Below are 19251 nucleotides of genomic sequence, written 5' to 3' on the forward strand. Positions count from 1 at the left end.
TTTTAGGCGGAAAACGTAAACGCAAACTGATAGGAAGCAAACGAATGTTTTGGTGTACAATACATATGGATAGGACATGATAAAATTTGGGCACTTTACATCAAACATCTGTTGCTTGAATAAATATGAAATAAATCGTGGTGTTTTGAACTTTTGGCCGAATAGTTATTTAATGACAAAATATTGCATGCAACAGAAAAAAATGAAAAAATTGCAATGTTTCAATGATGGTTACTTTAGGATTAATGTACTCCTGCCAAGGACACTTGGTTTAGTTTTAGCTTTTACCAGAACCCAAGCGTAATAGCCAGTATAACAAACAACTTAGATAACGTAAAATAGTTCGGTACCAACATGGTTTGCATAGTTATTAAGAGGCACTGTCTGTAAAACCTGCAGAGCGCCTATATGAGGTGGCCAAGGGTAAATTTCAAAAACATATAAATTATATACCAAAAGATAGGCCGTGACCTAACTAAAGTACCAGTATAATAATTTTGTTGTGCTACCTTCTGTTACCATAGTAACAGCGTTTGAAAAATAAGACGTCAATGGCGCAAATTTTACATCAAATGGTCAAAAACAACATTTCTATATAACAAATATACCAATATTTCACCAATCATTACTTGTCTTGTCTAATTTTCCAATTGTACAGGTACAGTAAAATAATTACGCGAATGGTCAAGTCAATTAAGACAATGGCTATTATTTGACCTTTGACCCCATCTTAAGTTCGTGATAGCGCCCTCAAGTGGCATGTTTTTCGGATTTGTGGAAAGAGAGGAAACTTCTCAAATTCAAACGTATTAAACTCAAAAAGGAAGCGGGACCGTAATAAGCAGATATAATATTTACTTTAACCCATGACCGATGTCTAATAGTCCAATTAAAAACGTGCGGGCACTCATTGTTTTTTTGCTTTAATTTTACTTTAAAATTATGGAAAATTAGAAATATTTGCTAAGCCTTCCCGTTTTTTAAAAAACTGTTTAGTGGAGAAAAACTAAATTGAATTAAGATATCTTGTATACTATGAAACATCATTTTCAGTTCTATCAAAAATATTAAAAATCATATTAATTTGGCAAAGTTTGTTGCCATGGCAACACTTCTAAAAATGGCGTTTTCTCGTCATTTTCAATGATTTTCACTGATTCTAGCACAATCCCGCGTGTCCCTGTCGGAATGGATAGTGCTCATATGTTATTATTCTTAAAATACGTACAATTTAGTTGTTAAATTTCCTTGTACTGCCTTTATTTCTGTTTCCATTGATATCGATCAGAGTAGTATAAATGATTGAAATTATTAATGTTTTTGTAAATTCTTGCAATAATTATACAATTAGTTAAATTATATTATACCAATTATTCTGCTGCATGCATAGTTGTTAATATGAATAAATATTACACACGTCACAAAAATAATATAAATGTTGTGTTATTTATTCGATATGGCACCAAATTTCGGTTAAGGTCAAAGGTCAAAGGTCACTGTTAAACCAACAGAAATGCTTGATTTTATTGGGGATCTATGGGGAAACGAGTATTTGGCGAACAGGAGTATTTTAGTGTTCACAAACATACAACCTTATGTCATCGAACACATACAAAATTATAACACGTTTTGGAAGAATCCAATGTGTATTAAGTCTTAATAAAGTATACTGCGCCTCTGTTATTTTTGAATTTTGCGCATAGTTCTGCGCATGCGCAGTATGTCACAGCTCATTTCCGGTATGCCAAAACAACCCTTTCTTTCGATGTTTGTGTACACATTTCTATCGCCACCATTTATCACTTGCAAATATGATTCAATCAGTCCAATTATGGAAGACTAAATCATATAAAGAAGTCATGGCTGCATTTGAAGTGTTTATCATAAAGACAGTGAGTGCATAGAAGCAGAATATGCCCTATGCTGTGAAATAACGCACTAACAGTGGAACTTTTAGAGTAATTTGGCATTTGAATAGTAGCCTTTAATTCCGTTCTGTTGTTTATGATGCGGTTATAATAAGACATTATTGTTTGTTATGTACACCCATGATATTCCCATACCATATAATCATTTGTTACCATAGCAACCGAACAAACAGGCATCATTAAACGCTGACTTAGATCAACTTAAAAGTTCAGCAAATGGCCTTATGTGAAGAGACTTGACTTCCTATAGACAAAATCTAATCCAAATGCCACTATATCGGAAATGCTTTGAACAATAATGCTAAGGAAAGGCTAGACGCTATTATCGCTAAAGAAAGACTGGATAACCATGAACACGAAACTACGTCTAGACTTCGGCTGCGATCTTCATCGTCTGTGAACGTAAATGATGAAACCAATGGAAAAATAACTAAAATGGAAAAAGCGCAGCAATCGTGTTCAGGAGAAAGATACCGATCCACCATTGTGTACGGAATTCTGTAGATTCGACCGCAGTAGTACGGGTAATATGGTAAGATGTAGTCTGTGCTTTATTTGGTTTCATCTTCGCTGTGTGAATGCTACTGAGGATGAAACGCAGCGGTACTTCTGGCCGTGTCCTGAATGTAGAACTATCACAAAAGTGTTGAAGTCCACTGAATTGAAACTAACTGAAATGTTGAACGAACAGGCCAAGTTCAGAGTTGAACTTTCTTCACTTCAGGCCGTAAACTTTGATTTAATAACACAGCTCTCTATGAAAACGACTGAAAATGAACAACTACGAAATAGATGTCATGAACTTGAATCTAACTGCGAGTCCATGCGACATCAATACGCCATGCAATACGAATACCGATGTGAACAATGACTCCATTTCTAATTACAGCGCAGATAACGGACAAGCTCTGCCCAATCTCCATCAATTCGATCGCGTACAAATTCCTCAACAGCCTACGAGGACCACTCTGCAGCTGGCCGCCAGAAAAATGTAAATAAGGTACTGTTCATCGGTGATTCGTTATTACGCAATTTTTCAAGCAATTCAACTGACACTATTGTCAAGTGTCTGCCAGGTGCTACCATAAACAGAATGCGTCACTTCATCGCCACGAAATACTCTGGCAACGATCCTTTCAAGGAGGTTATTTTTAGAAGTAGGTGGAAATGACTGCAGTTCACAAGACCTCACTGTTGAAAACTTGACTGCTGACTATTATCTACTTTTAAATGAAACAAAGAAGATTGTGCTTGAGAAAACTAGTATTCTCAGCATCTGTCCCAGGATTGACCAGTCAAATCCTGACCTTCTGGTCTGAAAATGGGGACCTTGCCGCTGCATTTATTGATAATGAGGCAACATTTTACAAGTGGTATAGCCACAAACTGATGACGTCAAATCGCCGTACACAAAACACAGATGCCTTGTAATTGCGGCACTGTGTATTGTGTATGTGATTTGACGTCATCAGTTTGTGGCTATACCACTTGTAAAATGGTGCCCTCGCATTATCCACATGTAACTTCTCATCTCATGGTCAAATTTCGTTCGTTTACCAACATTAACTATAGTCTTTTTCTCCGTGACCTTCATCATGCGCCGTGGTGTTTAGATGATTCTGCGACTGATGTAAATATTGTAATGAGGATTTGGGTTACCATTTTTAACAAAATTTGTGACATTCACGCTCCATTTATTGAAAAACGTTTTCGACGTGTTAGACAACCGCCATGGATGAACGACGATATTTTGAATGCCATGCATGAGAGAGATGCTTTTCTTAACCAAGCAAACTCTGATGCTAGCAAACTACCTCTTTATAGGTAATAAAGGAATAAAGTTGTCCATATGATTGAAAAGTCAAAACAAGAGTATTTTAGAGATTAAACAGAAAGGTTCGAATGCAAAATCTCTCTGGGATATTTTTAACAGCATTGTCAAACCTTCAAAAAAAAATACTACTCCGATTTTAGTTAATGGTATTCTTGTTTCTGACCCTTCTGTTATTGTGAACGCTTTCAATTCTTTCTTTTCTAATATTTCAAATACTTTAAATGTTACCGTCAACAAAGACACCGATATCTCACTGCTAGAAGATCATCTTCGTGGAAAACTTGATGATGCAGTTTTTAACATTCCGCACTTGTCTTCTGACTCAGAGTTTGTTACAAGGGCACTATCACAGGCGAAATCCACAGGTGTCGATAACGTTAATGCTAAGTTATTACGTGTGAGTGCTCCAGTTATTTCTTTTTATCTCACCAAAGTGTTAAATCTTAGTATCGATAATGCAACCTTTCCTGAAATTTTCAAGTGTGCAAGAATTGTTCCGATTTATAAGGGCACTGGTAATGTAAATGAAATATCGACTTTGGTAAAAGTGATTCGTTCACGATGGGTTCATTCTATAATGACCTGAAAACATGACAGCACAACCAAAACAATTATATTTAAAGTCATTCTGAAAGCGCATTGGGAAATTTGAGATGTGCAGTGATGTCTCGAGTACACAATTTCAAGGGCTGTTAGCGATCCATGGCATTCACTTGCTTTTCCGGCAGCAATGCCGACATCACAACCCACAGCTATGACAGAGATATCCATTTCATGACAACAGGTAGATCTGAAATTATTGTGAATTGAGAATAAAACAAAATTACGTTCCTAATGATTATTTGCTTGTACCTCTCTCAGACACTTGTACACACTCGCCTATTTAGAATCATGAACGGCTAAGCTCTCATACGCAGCATTTGATAATGTGATGCGACGGTAGGTCTAATCATTCGACACTCAGGGCATTGCTAGCAAGAGTTTCTCCTACTGCCTCCATGTTTCCAGGTAAAGCGATTGCTGATAATGTCACAGCAATTCAAGATAGCAGTACATTGCTAGGATTCATCAAGTCACCAAGCTGAAATATGACATTGACTGACATTGACTCATATTTTGATAAATAAACGTCAAGTCAACACACGGGATCGCTATCACCAATTTTAAAATACTCGCTGTTTCGACCGATGCAGGTTGCCTGGATTTATCACTGAATTTCACTTCCGATGTTTGTAAAACTAAAGAAACAAAACTGTTTGGTGTGTCGAATTTATTTTCGTTGATAATATCATGGATAAAAATGCCAATACTCACAAATTTTCTCGGAGTGCACCGGCGGCTGCTTCCGGATTGCGGCAAGTGCGTCTATTGTTTACGTTGGACTGCGTGTTGCAGCTATGGTTACGTAATGTCATTAACCTTTGACCCCACAGTGACAGAAACCTTTGGATTATTTGCTTTTTATGTCTTCACTTAGGGACCGTCTCAGATTGTCGCAGAAGTTCAAAAAGCGAAATTTATTCGTTTAGGGGGGGGGGGGAGGGGGTTTGACCTCCATTCAATTAGTGAACTTCACTTTCGCACTTTTATTTTGTGATCACAAGTTTTCGTGTGTTTATTTTAAATTAGGCCTAAAGAAAAACTGCACACTCGTGCCAACAAATTTGTAACTGTTTCCATCTCGTTTGTGCCCCAAACATAATTTACTGATAGGAACATTGTATTCTAAACATTTCATTCATCAAATTATGTACATAGACAAAAAGTATAATCTTTTAAAAATGTGCTATTTATAAGCGTCTGCTCTAACCACTAGATGTCTTTATTCTCACTTATTATGCACCTGGGCATAGTCGTTCAATATGATTGAACATGCCTGGGCCCGCTTGTCAAAGTTTCTCGCTTATTTACCGCCCCTACCAAGTACAAATTGCGTGTTCACAAAGACAAAGAACAGCACAAGAGATGCAAAAAGGGAAAGTAAAATAAAATGAAACTTTTATGCGGTAAAATGCCCTGTTAGTACTCAAATCTGATCGATTACTTTAATTATAATGTGGCAAGGGGAATACGTCTTTAGTAGCTATAGCAAAATGCAACATTGTACTCTCAGGCAGACATGAACATTTCGCACTTTTGAAGTTTCGTTTAGGGGGAGGGGGGAGGGGGTTTTGATCTAAACGAAGAAATTTCGTTTCTTGAACTTCTGCGACAATCTGAGACGGTCCCTTACAAACGTCAAGGAATCCCATAGCAGTTCCAATGACGGTAAATATTTTTATAATTGTAGAAGAAGCAGTGCTTACTTGTTTGCTGTATCTAAACACTTCCTAATGTCAAATATTTTCCAAGGCGACAGACTTTCAGTAAATACATACAAGAAGTCTAACCATTATTTGTAGTACTCACAGCTACTTCAAGCTTACAAGGAAATGTGTCATCGTATTTTGTTTAGTTTGGACTTTGAAATTTTTCAAACTATTTTTTTTGGTGTGTGTTAAATGTCATATTCCATTTTTTCGAAAGTAAACTGTTAGCAATAAACCGATGATGAAGATAATAACAAAGAAATTAATTTATGAATTCGTCACCCTTACACCCGGAGTATATGTATTCGTATGGTACAAAAAAAAAAACGTGTCACGAAGTTGCTACTTGTGTTGTTGTTGTTATTTTTGTTGTTTGTAAATTTGAAATCATGTTTTTTAGCTTTATTTTTTTGTGAATGGTATAAAAAATGAACTTGTTGATAAATGATTAAGACAGGCTTTAGCAAAAATCAAAATAAGAAAGTAGCAATATTTCATCACTTTTCATGACAGCATAACATAAAAAATAACTGTTTGCCCGCAAGTTTTAAAAGTGATTCACAAAACATTAGTCATGTTACGTAACATGATGTACATGTCACTACGGGATCTCGCACAAGGGTTACCATTTTTAATTTATAAATTGGAAGTTTTTAATGCTGAAATTTGCTCAGATTTCACTTCTCCGGCATTAGAGCGCCCTCTACGGCAGAGAAGGGTCAAAGGTCAATATAAGGTTACGGACGTACTGAGGGGACCTTACTCATGACAAATATATATACTGATACCGTCACTTTTTGTTAGATAATAATCTACAATATAGTGAATATGTTGCATTTTTACAGAATTTTCAACTTTTTAAAGGGGAAATCGTAAGGAAATATTAGGTCCTCACCATATCACGTGACATGGCCTGTAACATCAAAATGGGTCCGTTTAAACAAAAATTAAAATTCATTCCTTCTTAGTTAAACTATGCCCTATCATATGTGATATGTTTCGTCTTAATTTAAATTTTGACCTTGGCCACCTTTTGCAGGTTTTACAGACAGTGCCTCTTAAACTGTCTTCCCTGGCTCATTCTAGCAACCACAGTGACTATTTTGGCCCCGCCAATGCTTCTTGCAGCTTAAATGTTGATTTTTTGAAGCACTTCCTCATTCAAAGGGGGCTAAATTTCACATTTTGCCATATCTATGCTATGCCGCTTCATATAAGTATTGAGAGTTATTGGAGATAATGAATTATGATGTGTAAAATTTGGTTTGATGACTATACTGACAAATTATTTCAAGGAATGGTGTTTAATATTTACTTGACATTAACATTTTTCAGAAAATGGAACTTTAGTAACAACGTGTTTTCCTCAATCTACCGAATCAACACCATGACTGAAAGCGCCTATGAGTATTTGCATTTACCATGGCTGTTTTTTACTCTTTTTTCTCCCTTAATTTTATTTTTCTTTGCATTTTTATTTTAGTTTGAAGCACTTCCTCACGCTCGAGTGGATATCACACATCTCCTTACCAAGAAACCAACGCAATAGGCATGAGACTGAGGTCCAAACAGATAGGTACAATGTTACAACGCATATATTGTTGTTGTAGAAATTAAGATGGAATATTAAAAACATACGAAGACGCTGTATGACGAACATTTTATCCAAGTGATAGTTTGTAAGAAGTGCACATTATCACGCAAAAGTATTGGAATGTGTTTTACGATGAAATGAAATGGCCATCGACTCGGATTATTTTTGAACTTCACCGAATCTTTCTTCTTATGCTTTTTTGGCTGTGTAAGATTCAACATTACGTCTCATTAAGTACGTGTTTCATTTTTGAATTCAACAAAGCTAAGTTACCGCTGAAAATCAAACACAGTGACATTATAGCAGAAACAGAATATTTTAAACGGCCGAAACAGTTATAGTGCCATAACCCTAATTTGACTGTGCTAAACGCCTGTGGATTCTTTGCGAATTTCTATATGTGGCAGAAATAATGGCAATTCACCGAATTTGTACAAATTTATACAGAAAGAGAAAACAAATGATGATTTGTGTATATTCGACTACCTTTATTAAATAATGCCTTTCGTTGCCCTCTTTTGTTGCTTTTTTGGCATTATTGACGAAGATAAAAGAAACCTGAAAGCGGACCTCAAATGTTTTTAGTTTAGGTAGCAGAAAATGAATGACTAAGAGTTGCTACATGTCGTGAAAACGTGATCATAAAAGAGCCGTGCCGTTCTTGGAGAATAATAAGGTGACGACGATATCTGTGCCCTAGTTTAGTATAAATGTTTAATTTTGTCATAGATCTAGGTGACCATGCAAAACAGCTAAAGAGAATGCGCAACCCGTTTGAGAGTCCTCCTTCTGTATCCAGTTAACTAGACATCGTCGTAACATAGTCATAATTAATCGGGGAATGTTTCTTAAAATAATATACCCTATACAGCAAACTAATCCGCACTTGTGTTGATATAGTGTCAAAGCGCTTTCTTATCGAGTAAAAATATCACGCTTATTTTGAACAACAATCTTGATTGACAGGAAAATTGAAACGCAAAGTTTCAACATTTGTTACAATGTGTACATGTTTCGTCATTATTACACTGGAGGAAAATTAATTTACATCGATAATTCAACATATAATAATCATGATATATTTCATTAGCCTTATTGGATATTAAGGGTTTATTATTATTCGGGTTGCTAGTCATGACGGGCCCAAGCTAGACTGGGGTGCCTTTGGTGCTTCGTAATGGCCACGAAAAAATCAAAATCATACTAAAGTGGACACCATGTACAAATGAACGCAAATGAATCAAGGTATGGAATAAAGAGAACAAAAATATTCAATTTGATATTTTTATACAAGTTCGTGCATGCTATGCGCACTTGGTGCTTCTGATCCTGCTTCTAATGTTTGCAGTAAAGACAGGTCATTAATCATTTTTGTACAAGATTAAATTCAGAGTATTTCGCTTTGATATTTGGCCTAGAAACAGTGAGTCATTTATAAATTCGCAAATAAGCTACACATGATATGTTACACTCATCAAACGTCCAGCATGACCAAATGTAAGGATAATATAAATATGTCATCATCATCAAACTTTCCACATAGCAGAAGTAAGTATGTCAAATGTACTTTGGAAATCTGATCAAATCCACTGCTTTGATACCTGTCAACTTCAAGTATGACCATCAACATCAAGTATTACTTAAGGTAAGTAAAACTTCTGTAACCAAAGTCCAAGATCAGTAGATTTGCATTGATATATAGCTTTATTTAATATTCAAGTAAGCTATTTATCAGTTGTCATGGCCAGCAAACTTTCATCATTAGTATACTAAGTATGAAAGTGTACCATAGAAGTCTAATAAAAATCAGTTCAATCAGTATAAGACATTAATGAGCATGTCAGTGATGTCATACTGACCAAAGGTTCAGTAGAGTTAAAATAAATAATGCTTGTAATATACCCTTTAAGTCTGATTGGTTTCAGTGCATTCAACCTTGATATCTAAAGAAAATATATATGTTCACTTAATGTGTAAATGTGCTAATTATGAATGTCACACTAATCAAACGAAAAGCAGAAATAAATCTGAGGGAAACCGACGTATCTCAGAAGTTCAATCAAATGCATATCATTAAGTTTTTACATATGGTGTTATTACAGAATTTCATTAAAGATGAAAATTAGCTGGTCATTAGAGTGCCATGCTGATTAAAACTTACAAAATTAGGAGACCTAGTATGATCTAGGAATGACAGAGGTCTGGTCCAATTCGGTGAACAGAGCAATGATGTGAGGCTTATTGCAGAATTTCATAAGTATGCAAATTAGCTATTAATAAGAATCTCCTGTTCATAAAAGTTACAACTGAAGTAGACCTATGTATGATCAATATGTGGCAGAGAGCAAATCAGAATCAATGGTCTCAGTATTTATAAAAAAGCCTCATTACAAAAATTTATCAAAGATCCAAATGAGCTATTAATTAGAATTGGTGCTCACTACTACTTAAAAAATAATTAGCCCTACATATGATTAAGGAATCGCATAGGTCCGGTGAAAATCTGTGAACTCATTATTGATATAAAGCCTAATTATAGAAATGCATTTTATATGCAAATTACCTTATATGAGGTAAGGGAAATGTTTGATGTCTTCAAAACACGTAAAACTCTAGCAACGTGTCCACATTTTGACTCGTTTGACTTATTCTGACACAGCACTTAAATACGACGGGGAATTGATCAAATGTCGAGTAATAACCCCTAAGGAGCTCAATCGTCAGTATTTAAAGACTCGGATATGTCTTTTTCATTTTGAAGACGGAAGGCATGCCTAGAAATAGTCATAACTTCTGTATTTACAGTGCAGTAACAAACCTTTGGCAGGAGATAGGCAATTGTGTCTACAATGTTAATGTTGTATTTATATCTTAGAATTGGTTGTGTACACAGAGAGTTTCTCGCAGGAGTGCAAATTATCTGGATATGGTTTTGCATTCAAGTTCTATTACATGATATTTTATCCACAAATGGTTTTCGTTTCTTCAAAATGCAGCCGTGCTGTAATGGTAGTGAAAAGAAATATCTGGAATTGATTAATAGCGCACAAGAATAAAGCTACAGAAAAATGCAACGTGTTATTAACAAGATGGCACTAAATTGTACAATCTTCCATTCTGTTTCGCAGTATGATCAGTGTTTAGCACAGATATGTTTAATGAACTGTCCACACTGCTCCCTTGTTACTTCTAGACACGATCAGCCGTTACTATTAATATTTAGATTCGATGATTTTAAGAGCTATAGTATCCTTTACTTCAAGACGTTCAATGAGCAAATTAACTAACAGAATAAAATTTTAAATGGACAACGTCAACAAGACTTAATCCAACAACCATGAATTGTGGACTGCCCCTCTTACTCACTTGTGTTGATAGTAAGCTTGCCAAGATAAACAGCTGTCTTGTATTTTTTATTTCAGACATCTGGCAAGAATACCTATATTGTTTGGTGATCAATCTTCTCTATTTTGAGCAAAGAATGGTGCTTAGAAGAAAACCTTGATGCGAAAGTTCAGTGAAAGATGAATGTAGCATAGATTTTCCATCCTTTGAGACCGATCACAAAATTAGTATTTAAAACTTATAACGTATTTCCTGCATTGCTTGTAAGAATTACTTTAACAATGCATTTCATGTCATGAGAAATCTCTGGAGTTAAAATTGATTTGCGAAATTTCGACTTGTAGAAAGACACTTGATAATCCGCACATAAGTATCTCACATGCTAATATATCAAGCAATGGTACTGTTGACTGCTGGGTAGATGTATAATGGAATACTTAAGGAAAAATAACTGAATAGACAAACGCGCGAAAGAATGAATGAAAACCACACAAACAAATAAACAAACAATTGACTAAATTGACGATGATTAAATAAATAAATAAATAAATAAATAAATAAATAAACAGAAAAATCATCAAATGAACTACTATAACTCTTTCGATTGAAAAATAGAGAAACCTTTTACATTGATTTCCAAAATAGCTTGGAATTACAACGTGCTTAGGTGATTAGAAAAGCGTGTCTGATCATGACGCCAACCGCATCCATTGCAAACGTTCTCCTTTGATAAATTTTGCAACAATTTAACCCAATACGACGTCCACTGTTCTCACTCACATAACACGCTGAGTGTAGGAACCACCAATCGTAATACCGACCCGTACACATTGTACCGAGAAAAAACCTATCGTTAGCGTTCTGTGCAGTTTCATCGACGGGACATGTGATAAAAGCAATATAAGAATGTTCAAGCAGTCGATGGGGGCCTCATTTTGAAGCAAATGGAGTCAATAAAGTTTTTCCCTGCTTAATTTGGTGAAAATTGAATTTTATTTCCCCTTATGGAAATAGCAGAGGGATGGCGGCCATTTTGAGTTTCAAATATTGATAAATATCGAGTAATTTGTCTCTCTAGTGGCAAAATTTGCACGCTGACCTTCAGTTTTTATTCCTGAGTTTGAAAGAGAATTGTTGAATTTGCTTGAGGAAATTTCGAGCGAAAGTTTAAGTCTTTCAGGCAATATGACACAAACATATGTTTAATGGAACGCTATGTTATCGCTGTCCAAATGTTATTATCGGCGTGAAATTCAAAATGTTCATGCTAACAGCCATAGCTTATGTACGGTGCTGGCTATGAAATTACTGTTTGAAGAAAATCGCAATCAATGAAGTTGCAATACCTACAATCAGAAGTTCCGTAGGAAGTTCACTCACTAGGTGATGTTGATTAATCTACTGGTTCCAAGTAACCAACTGATGCGCCTAATAGAAATTGTGTAACAGAACGTGATTTCAATCATGTCTTTCTTTTGCATGATCATAACCATAAAATAACGCTGTTATTATGATTGACGATGAAATGTAAGAACCGAGGAGACTGGGACAAGGAAGAATAAGAACTCTTTTCATGATAATAAATAATGGAAGCAGAACACACAAATCCGAAATCAAAAGATTGAAATTGTTCGCACCACGTCGATCGACAGAAATAAAAAACAAGCAAAAGAATCGCAATACATACCCCAAACACCTAATATTCATCAGGGTGTCTACCCGACTGCATTCTGACTTTACAAACTTAGATTCATCGATTTCCATAATACAGCCGGGCCACAAATTTATTCGGAGACATGGTGGTGCAGATATGGGACAGAAATGTGTCAAGAGAAAATAAAGCACTCGATAACAAAGTTCGAAAATATAGACAACTGAAAATTTAAAACACCAAGAAATACATAAACTGTACAATGATGACAAAAACTAGGTGATATCGATTAAAAAACCTACGGTGCGGACTGATATAGTCGCACCGCAAGAGTGGTCAAAACAAGCACACGATAGTTTATTATAGTGCCGTCACAAAGAGTGCGGGTTTGTGCAAAGAGTAACTGAAAACATGAAAAGTTTCACTAAACCGATTGCTTACGCTGACTTCTCTTTGGGAACTACAGTATTTTAAGGGGTAAATATATGCTTTCAGAGTCATTTGTACATGACAACAAATTTAATGTATAAAATGCCAGACTGATGATATTTTACCCAGACTGAGAAAGAATTATTGCCGTGATGATATGAACTTACTTAACCTAACTATAAATATGTTTATTGGTCTTCATCAAACTTTTTCTAGCTTCATTCCGACAATTTGGTCAACTCATCACAATTCCGGGCCCCAACTGTGCTGTACCTTACACAATAACTAAGGAATCGGAAATTGTGAAAGTAATTCAAAGAAGGTGAAAATTCGTTTTATTTTAACTTAATTAATTAGTCAGCGATATTATTGCTAGGTGTCTGTGTTATGCATACGGTGATTTTGACGTCATTACACATTGGCTGTACCCTTTGCAAAATTGCACTCTGTGAAGTTTTAAACTCGAACCCTTCCCCCTTTGCAGAGGGCTATCTGACATTCTTGAAAGTTTAAGTTTACAATGTGCATGCTTGTTAAATATCCGCTTCTACACTAATTGCCACTTCAATTGACGCGTGTGGTTGATTTCTTTATATATATGTGACGTTTGACGGAAGTCACTGTGTAATTCGCCCCTTTTGATAGTTGCCGTGGAGATAACACCGATTAAAGATATGATGGCGTAGTTGGTACTGGTGAAGATTTTACCGAGGACGGCGACTATGGCTAGGACGACAACTACGTCGATGGTGATGATGTTGATGATAATGATGATAGTGGCATGGATAATGATGATTATGATGGTATGACGACAACGACAACGACGATGATGATCATGATGACGCAAGCCTATAATGTAAAGAAAAAACATTGTGTGTTTGAATGTTTAAATTTCAATTTATATGATGCAAATTTCATAAGGTCGAAAAATAGTAAATGAAAGACATCGGCATTTTGCAGGATGATCTAAAACAGGTTGGAGAGCTTCCTTACATATGGTAATGCGATACACAGAGTTTACCCTTTAATTTTATATGCATGCTCCTCCCCGTCAGGGACTTCGAATGACTGAAGAACAATTCTCCGCTTAAGCAACAGGATTGGATAAATCTGCATATGAATAATGTACATAATCTATTAACAAAACCAATATATAAGCGACAGTCAAGTATACATTGGACATTCAGCATCCTCAGCTCATACTGATATTGACAGGTAAGTCCTTGTTACAAAACATTACTGGCTACTGATAGGTTTACGTTTGGCTCATAAAAGTCAAGTCAAAATACTAGCTCAATATACCGTGGTGAATATGAAGATATACCTGTATATTTTCAATTCAATTCAATTCAATTCAATTCGATTCAATTCAAGGAAAAGGCGAAATTTGCCGGTCTATTATTTGTGTAATACTCTACTAGGGTCTCAACTAGCGTTTCATTCAAAGTAAATTACTATGTACCGTCTGCAGTGTATGGAAGTTTAAGCTGCATGAAGAACCTTGAAAACTGCACAGGCGTTTTCCAGCATATAGTCAGGAAACTGCGACCCTTGACCCCATTGAAGATGCTTTTAATTTGTTATTTTATAAAGCAACTTTTCTTTCTGTACTTGATTATTATTATATTGCGTGGAATAGTAGCTCTAAAACAATGTCCAAAGACTTAATAAACTTCATAAAAGACCTGGTAGGGTTTATTGGGAATTTTATAGGGGAGAATGTTTAAACTTTTTCATGTCCTACTTATATGTAACATACACTAAAATACTAATTTGCTTCCTTCAAGTTTGCGTTAAAATACTCGGCCTAAAAGCGAAACCGAGTTAAAGTATTCTTCGTCAGATTGATTTACATGTTTGATATTGTTTTGTTTGTTTATTTCTCAGCTTTAAGAGTTTATTTAAGCGTTAACGCTTCCTCCTTCCATTAAGTTACCATTCAAATCACCTAGCTACTAAAGCCACTACTTCACACTTTTATGAGCTCACTGCTATAGCATCATGTAAAATTGTGTGTTCCATGCAGACTGTGTGTCAGGGGAAATTGAAATAAACAAGACTTGCACATGGAAAAGTGCACGGTAATGTTACATTGTATCTCAATCTTAAACACAGGGTGCCAATCGTAAACTCTCATTTACAACCCCAGACAGAGCTAGTTTTGCCTTTGTACAAGTCGAATATCTTTCTGTATCAAGTAGCCTTGATCAACACTAAAGTAGCAACGGTTGTAATTCCTATCATTTACTTTTCATTGTGAGAGGGTGTAACTATTGCCCTACTGAAAGATGCATCATATGGACACCAATGACTTAGATTGTGCCTAGATTTGTTATGGTGTCATGTAACATAACCCTCCCTACCAATAGGCTGCTCTCATCTTGTTCTCTCTATTTACTTCATTAGTAATTATTGCTTCAAGGATCCTTTGAATGTACTGCTTTGTAAATATCACAAAGCTTGTTTACAGTGTGATAAAAGCTATTGATATCTGGTTATTTAGTCATTTGCATCAGTTATAGGTTATAAAGCAAGCATCTGCAGTCCTAGGATTTTTCCATTGTGCGATCGCCTACAACCTCACGCACATTCAATACATAATTCATCTAATATAAATCGTCATTTATTTATGCTCCAAGAAAAAACCTTCTGCATGTAAGTCCAACTAAGAAATACCAAAGCAAACATATGTATTCCTTTCTTTACATTTGTTCAGCACTTTTAATTTCCAAACACAGAAATGAAATCCATCATCGTCATAGTTTTCGCATTACTTGCTGCCGAGATTGGCGCCAAGGATGGAGCGTTTCATTCTTCCTCATGGGTGTGTACCTTTGTAAGCGTACGGGTGTACAACGACGCCATATGGAACGTGTATGTTACACAGGGTGTCGACTGTCTCGAAGACTTAATGGAGATACCTGACCTTGTTGAAAACGAAACACCAGCGAAGACATTCAATGTATACCATGACATTGGTCCATTTATAGAAAACACTCATACTTTCCGTCTGATGTCTGTGGTAGTGGATCAAGTGGACACGATCGATTTGGTATACGCGCTATTCTAAATAATCACCGGATATAACTAAACCTGTCATCGCTATGCTTTTTCTCCATCTTTATGCATGTTTTGCCCAACCCATGTGAAAACGTTTTCATCTGTACCTGTTTGTAACTTGTTTGTCCGCTACTTGTTTTTTCAATGCCTGGGAAATGTATGGCAAATTCTGTATCTGGTCCACATGCTTATTTCCCGCCCACATCTGAGAAGGTTTTTTTTATTATCTATACATTATAAAAACGCTGTGTATGAATGCTTTATAGTGCAAGACCTTTTCGCTTCTTTTTTCTATCTCCCTTGTTCTGCTCTTCACATTTTCTGTTCCTATCTGGTCTAGGTCTGTAGCTGGAATTATTTACTACTTGACAGTATAGAAGGGTAGAGTAAAGGAAATAGTTTCCTTTGACCAGTTAAATTCCACATATAAAATACATAAAATTCCAATTTCATTGCCATTATTTCCCACTCCATTGCAGGGTAAACTATTGCCTGAAGAAGGACATGATGATTGTTTAAAATGCACCCTGAACTACTACAAAGGAGACATGCTTGAAGTGATATGCAATCCGGTTGATGTAAGTTCACACATATATCATTTAATTCATAAATCGTCATTGGTTGATATGGAAATGATACGAAAATTAGTACAGTATCTGTAATACTGCAGACAGGTAGTGTAATTTCTAACAGCGTTTAGTGTTTGACATATATCATATTCGTTGTTTTTAATGCAGATCTGGAACGAAAGGTTCCGTAATTGCTATAGCTTAATATTTACTCGAACGTCGTAACATTTCTCGTACCGACAATGTATATTTCCAGAAAAAGATTCACCGATGTGTATTTCAAACAAAGATTAACCGATAATGTATATTTCCAGACACAGATTCCCACAAACAAAAACAGTTGGTAAATCGCTTTGTCGATTCATGCGTAATTACGAATACTTCAATTTAGGACACTTCGCTAAACTTCATGGCTTGAAGAACTCTTTTAGGCGTAGTTTGCCGAAGAGATTCAGTATCCCTTGCGTTTCAAGATAATTGGTTGCTGTGCTACTTTTGTGGATTAATTTTGAAGTGTACAGATTTCAACATTTTCAAATTTCTTCCGCCTTCTTTACGATTCAAATTTGCATGGTTTTGTCTTTTACAGGACTCAGCGACTAATGAAAACATACATTCATGACTTTCAATCACTCTGAATGTGTTATTCTCTCTGCTTTTTTTGAACCAGGTTTGTCCTAACCGTCTAACCGAGGGGCTGTATTGGGGTCAACCGGAAGGCTCGAGCATTACGTTCTCAAGTCCCGTCGAGTATTGCTCCTACCAGCGACGTGGAGTTACCGACTATTACTACTGTAAAGACTATCACCCTGACAACCATATGGTAGAATAAACAGCATAGCTACTCAGCTGTTTAGATATATTGCAGCGCTCTCTGGTGAGAGAAAAAAAAACAAAACTCCAGACAACAAATGTAACCAAGGTATGGGATGGTCTGACATCAAATTGCATTTTCAAGTTCACACTAATTTGGTGTTTGAAGTTTTCATTCTATTTGAATTCTAGGTAGCCTATAGACAATAAAACGGTGTAAATCATTTTGGCTAGCATATTGGTGATTGTGTTGTCAAATCTTCATTCGGATTAGGGGCATTTTCTTTAAGAAGAGACATCCTTACTTTAACATTATATGTTAAAAGCAATATAATTGCATATTACTGTTAGCAGATCGTTGACTCCCCAGAAACTTTAAAGCAAAATGTAAGATTGTTGTTCATTAAATGTTAAAGTTTACCCAATGGCCGTTATCAAAACAGTGAGAAATAGATCATAATGTTATTAAGGCAATTTTGCAGAAGAGAGACAAAAACCTGGTTTTAGCTCCAAGCTAGATTGATAACCTGGCGCCTGCCGAGCATCTGGAAAGTAAACTTTGTCATTTACTTTAGATAGGCCTAACCTCGGACAATACTGGTACAGTTCGATTCCTTTATATCGCACAGAATCGGGATATTCGAAGTCCTGTTACCTGTCACATTTTATGTATTTTCCTTCATTTTTTGATCTGTTTATAAAATAGTTTAGTGGAATGCCTGGTACTCAATTAGTCAAATCATTTCGTTTCTTTATAATATCAAACTTTACCAGTATTTATAACAGCGCTTAAGTCCTGACTATGGTTAATGTATCAACTATAACATTGCACATTAAACATTTAGTATTGATTGTGTTGGCATTGATAAGACTTTGGATTTCAACATACTTTTATTTGGAGATAATAAATCGTACTTGTTTCACGGGACAAGAATTAAGGAAGATATTATTATTATTATTATTATTATTATTATTATTACAAGTTTAGGGGCTATAAGTATTATATAGAAATCTAATAATAGTTCATTGTAGCTAAGGGAATTCTGATAAAGAGGTGTTGTTTATTTTAATTTTGTCAATAGGGGTGACTTCTAATTGTCGTACGTATATTCTCTCCGCCCAGTTAGGTGTTCCTTTTGACATCACTACCCTTATGAATATTCATATACTTGCAAAAACTGACAGTCGCTGTGTCTGACAGCGCGTGCTCACAGCTGCTGAGCTGCACAGCGTAGCCTTCGATCGAATGCAGGCCCATCGTGGCAGTTGTGGGCGTGCACAAAACAAGGCACAGCGACTGTGAAGAGTCTATGCCAGTGTAATTGGCCTTTAAACGTATCTTCAGCGTGGCATTTGTAGTTGTGGTGAAAACCATAAACCCTCTCCCTATGCTGACGTTGTTGGTTTTATTTTGTTCATGTGCATTAATGTAAGCAATCAAGGAAGTTTTGGGATGGAAATAGAGCAAAGGCATGAGTTTCCGCGAGATCTGTGCTACAAATATAACTTTACGCATGCGCACTCTTTTGCCAGTGTAGTCTGCCAATATGCATACATGCAATATGAGCATGCGCAATTGAGTGAACATGCGCGTGAATGTGTAGTCTGTACACTACGTCTCGTGCTATAATCACGTCGTTCAGCTTTGCATGTTGACAGAAACTGGAATAACTGCAGAGAATACTTTTCAGGACATCACATGTGAGTCTCTAAGGTAAC

The 19251-nt window shown here is 35.9% G+C and overlaps 1 protein-coding gene across 1 annotated transcript; it reads left to right on the forward strand.

The window, feature by feature from the left end:
- The first annotated feature begins 15809 nt into the window (after positions 1–15809).
- LOC139148664 (uncharacterized) lies at positions 15810–18474 on the forward strand. The gene is made up of 3 exons (XM_070720158.1): positions 15810–16142; positions 16630–16728; positions 17390–18474. The coding sequence occupies exons 1-3, from the start codon at positions 15831–15833 to the stop codon at positions 17549–17551; spliced, it is 573 nt and encodes a 190-aa protein (XP_070576259.1). The 5' UTR covers positions 15810–15830; the 3' UTR covers positions 17552–18474.
- Positions 18475–19251: the final 777 nt, after the last annotated feature.

This window comes from Ptychodera flava, chromosome 13 (assembly GCF_041260155.1).
Source record: "Ptychodera flava strain L36383 chromosome 13, AS_Pfla_20210202, whole genome shotgun sequence".
In the NCBI taxonomy this organism is placed as follows: domain Eukaryota; kingdom Metazoa; phylum Hemichordata; class Enteropneusta; family Ptychoderidae; genus Ptychodera; species Ptychodera flava.

Coding starts and splice junctions, on each gene's coding strand:
- LOC139148664 (XM_070720158.1), top strand. CDS start 15,831: ATGAAATCCATCATCGTCATAGTTTTCGCATTACTTGCTGCCGAGATT. Junction 16,143..16,629: donor AAGTGGACACGATCGATTTG/GTATACGCGCTA, acceptor ACTCCATTGCAG/GGTAAACTATTGCCTGAAGA. Junction 16,729..17,389: donor TGATATGCAATCCGGTTGAT/GTAAGTTCACAC, acceptor TTTTTGAACCAG/GTTTGTCCTAACCGTCTAAC.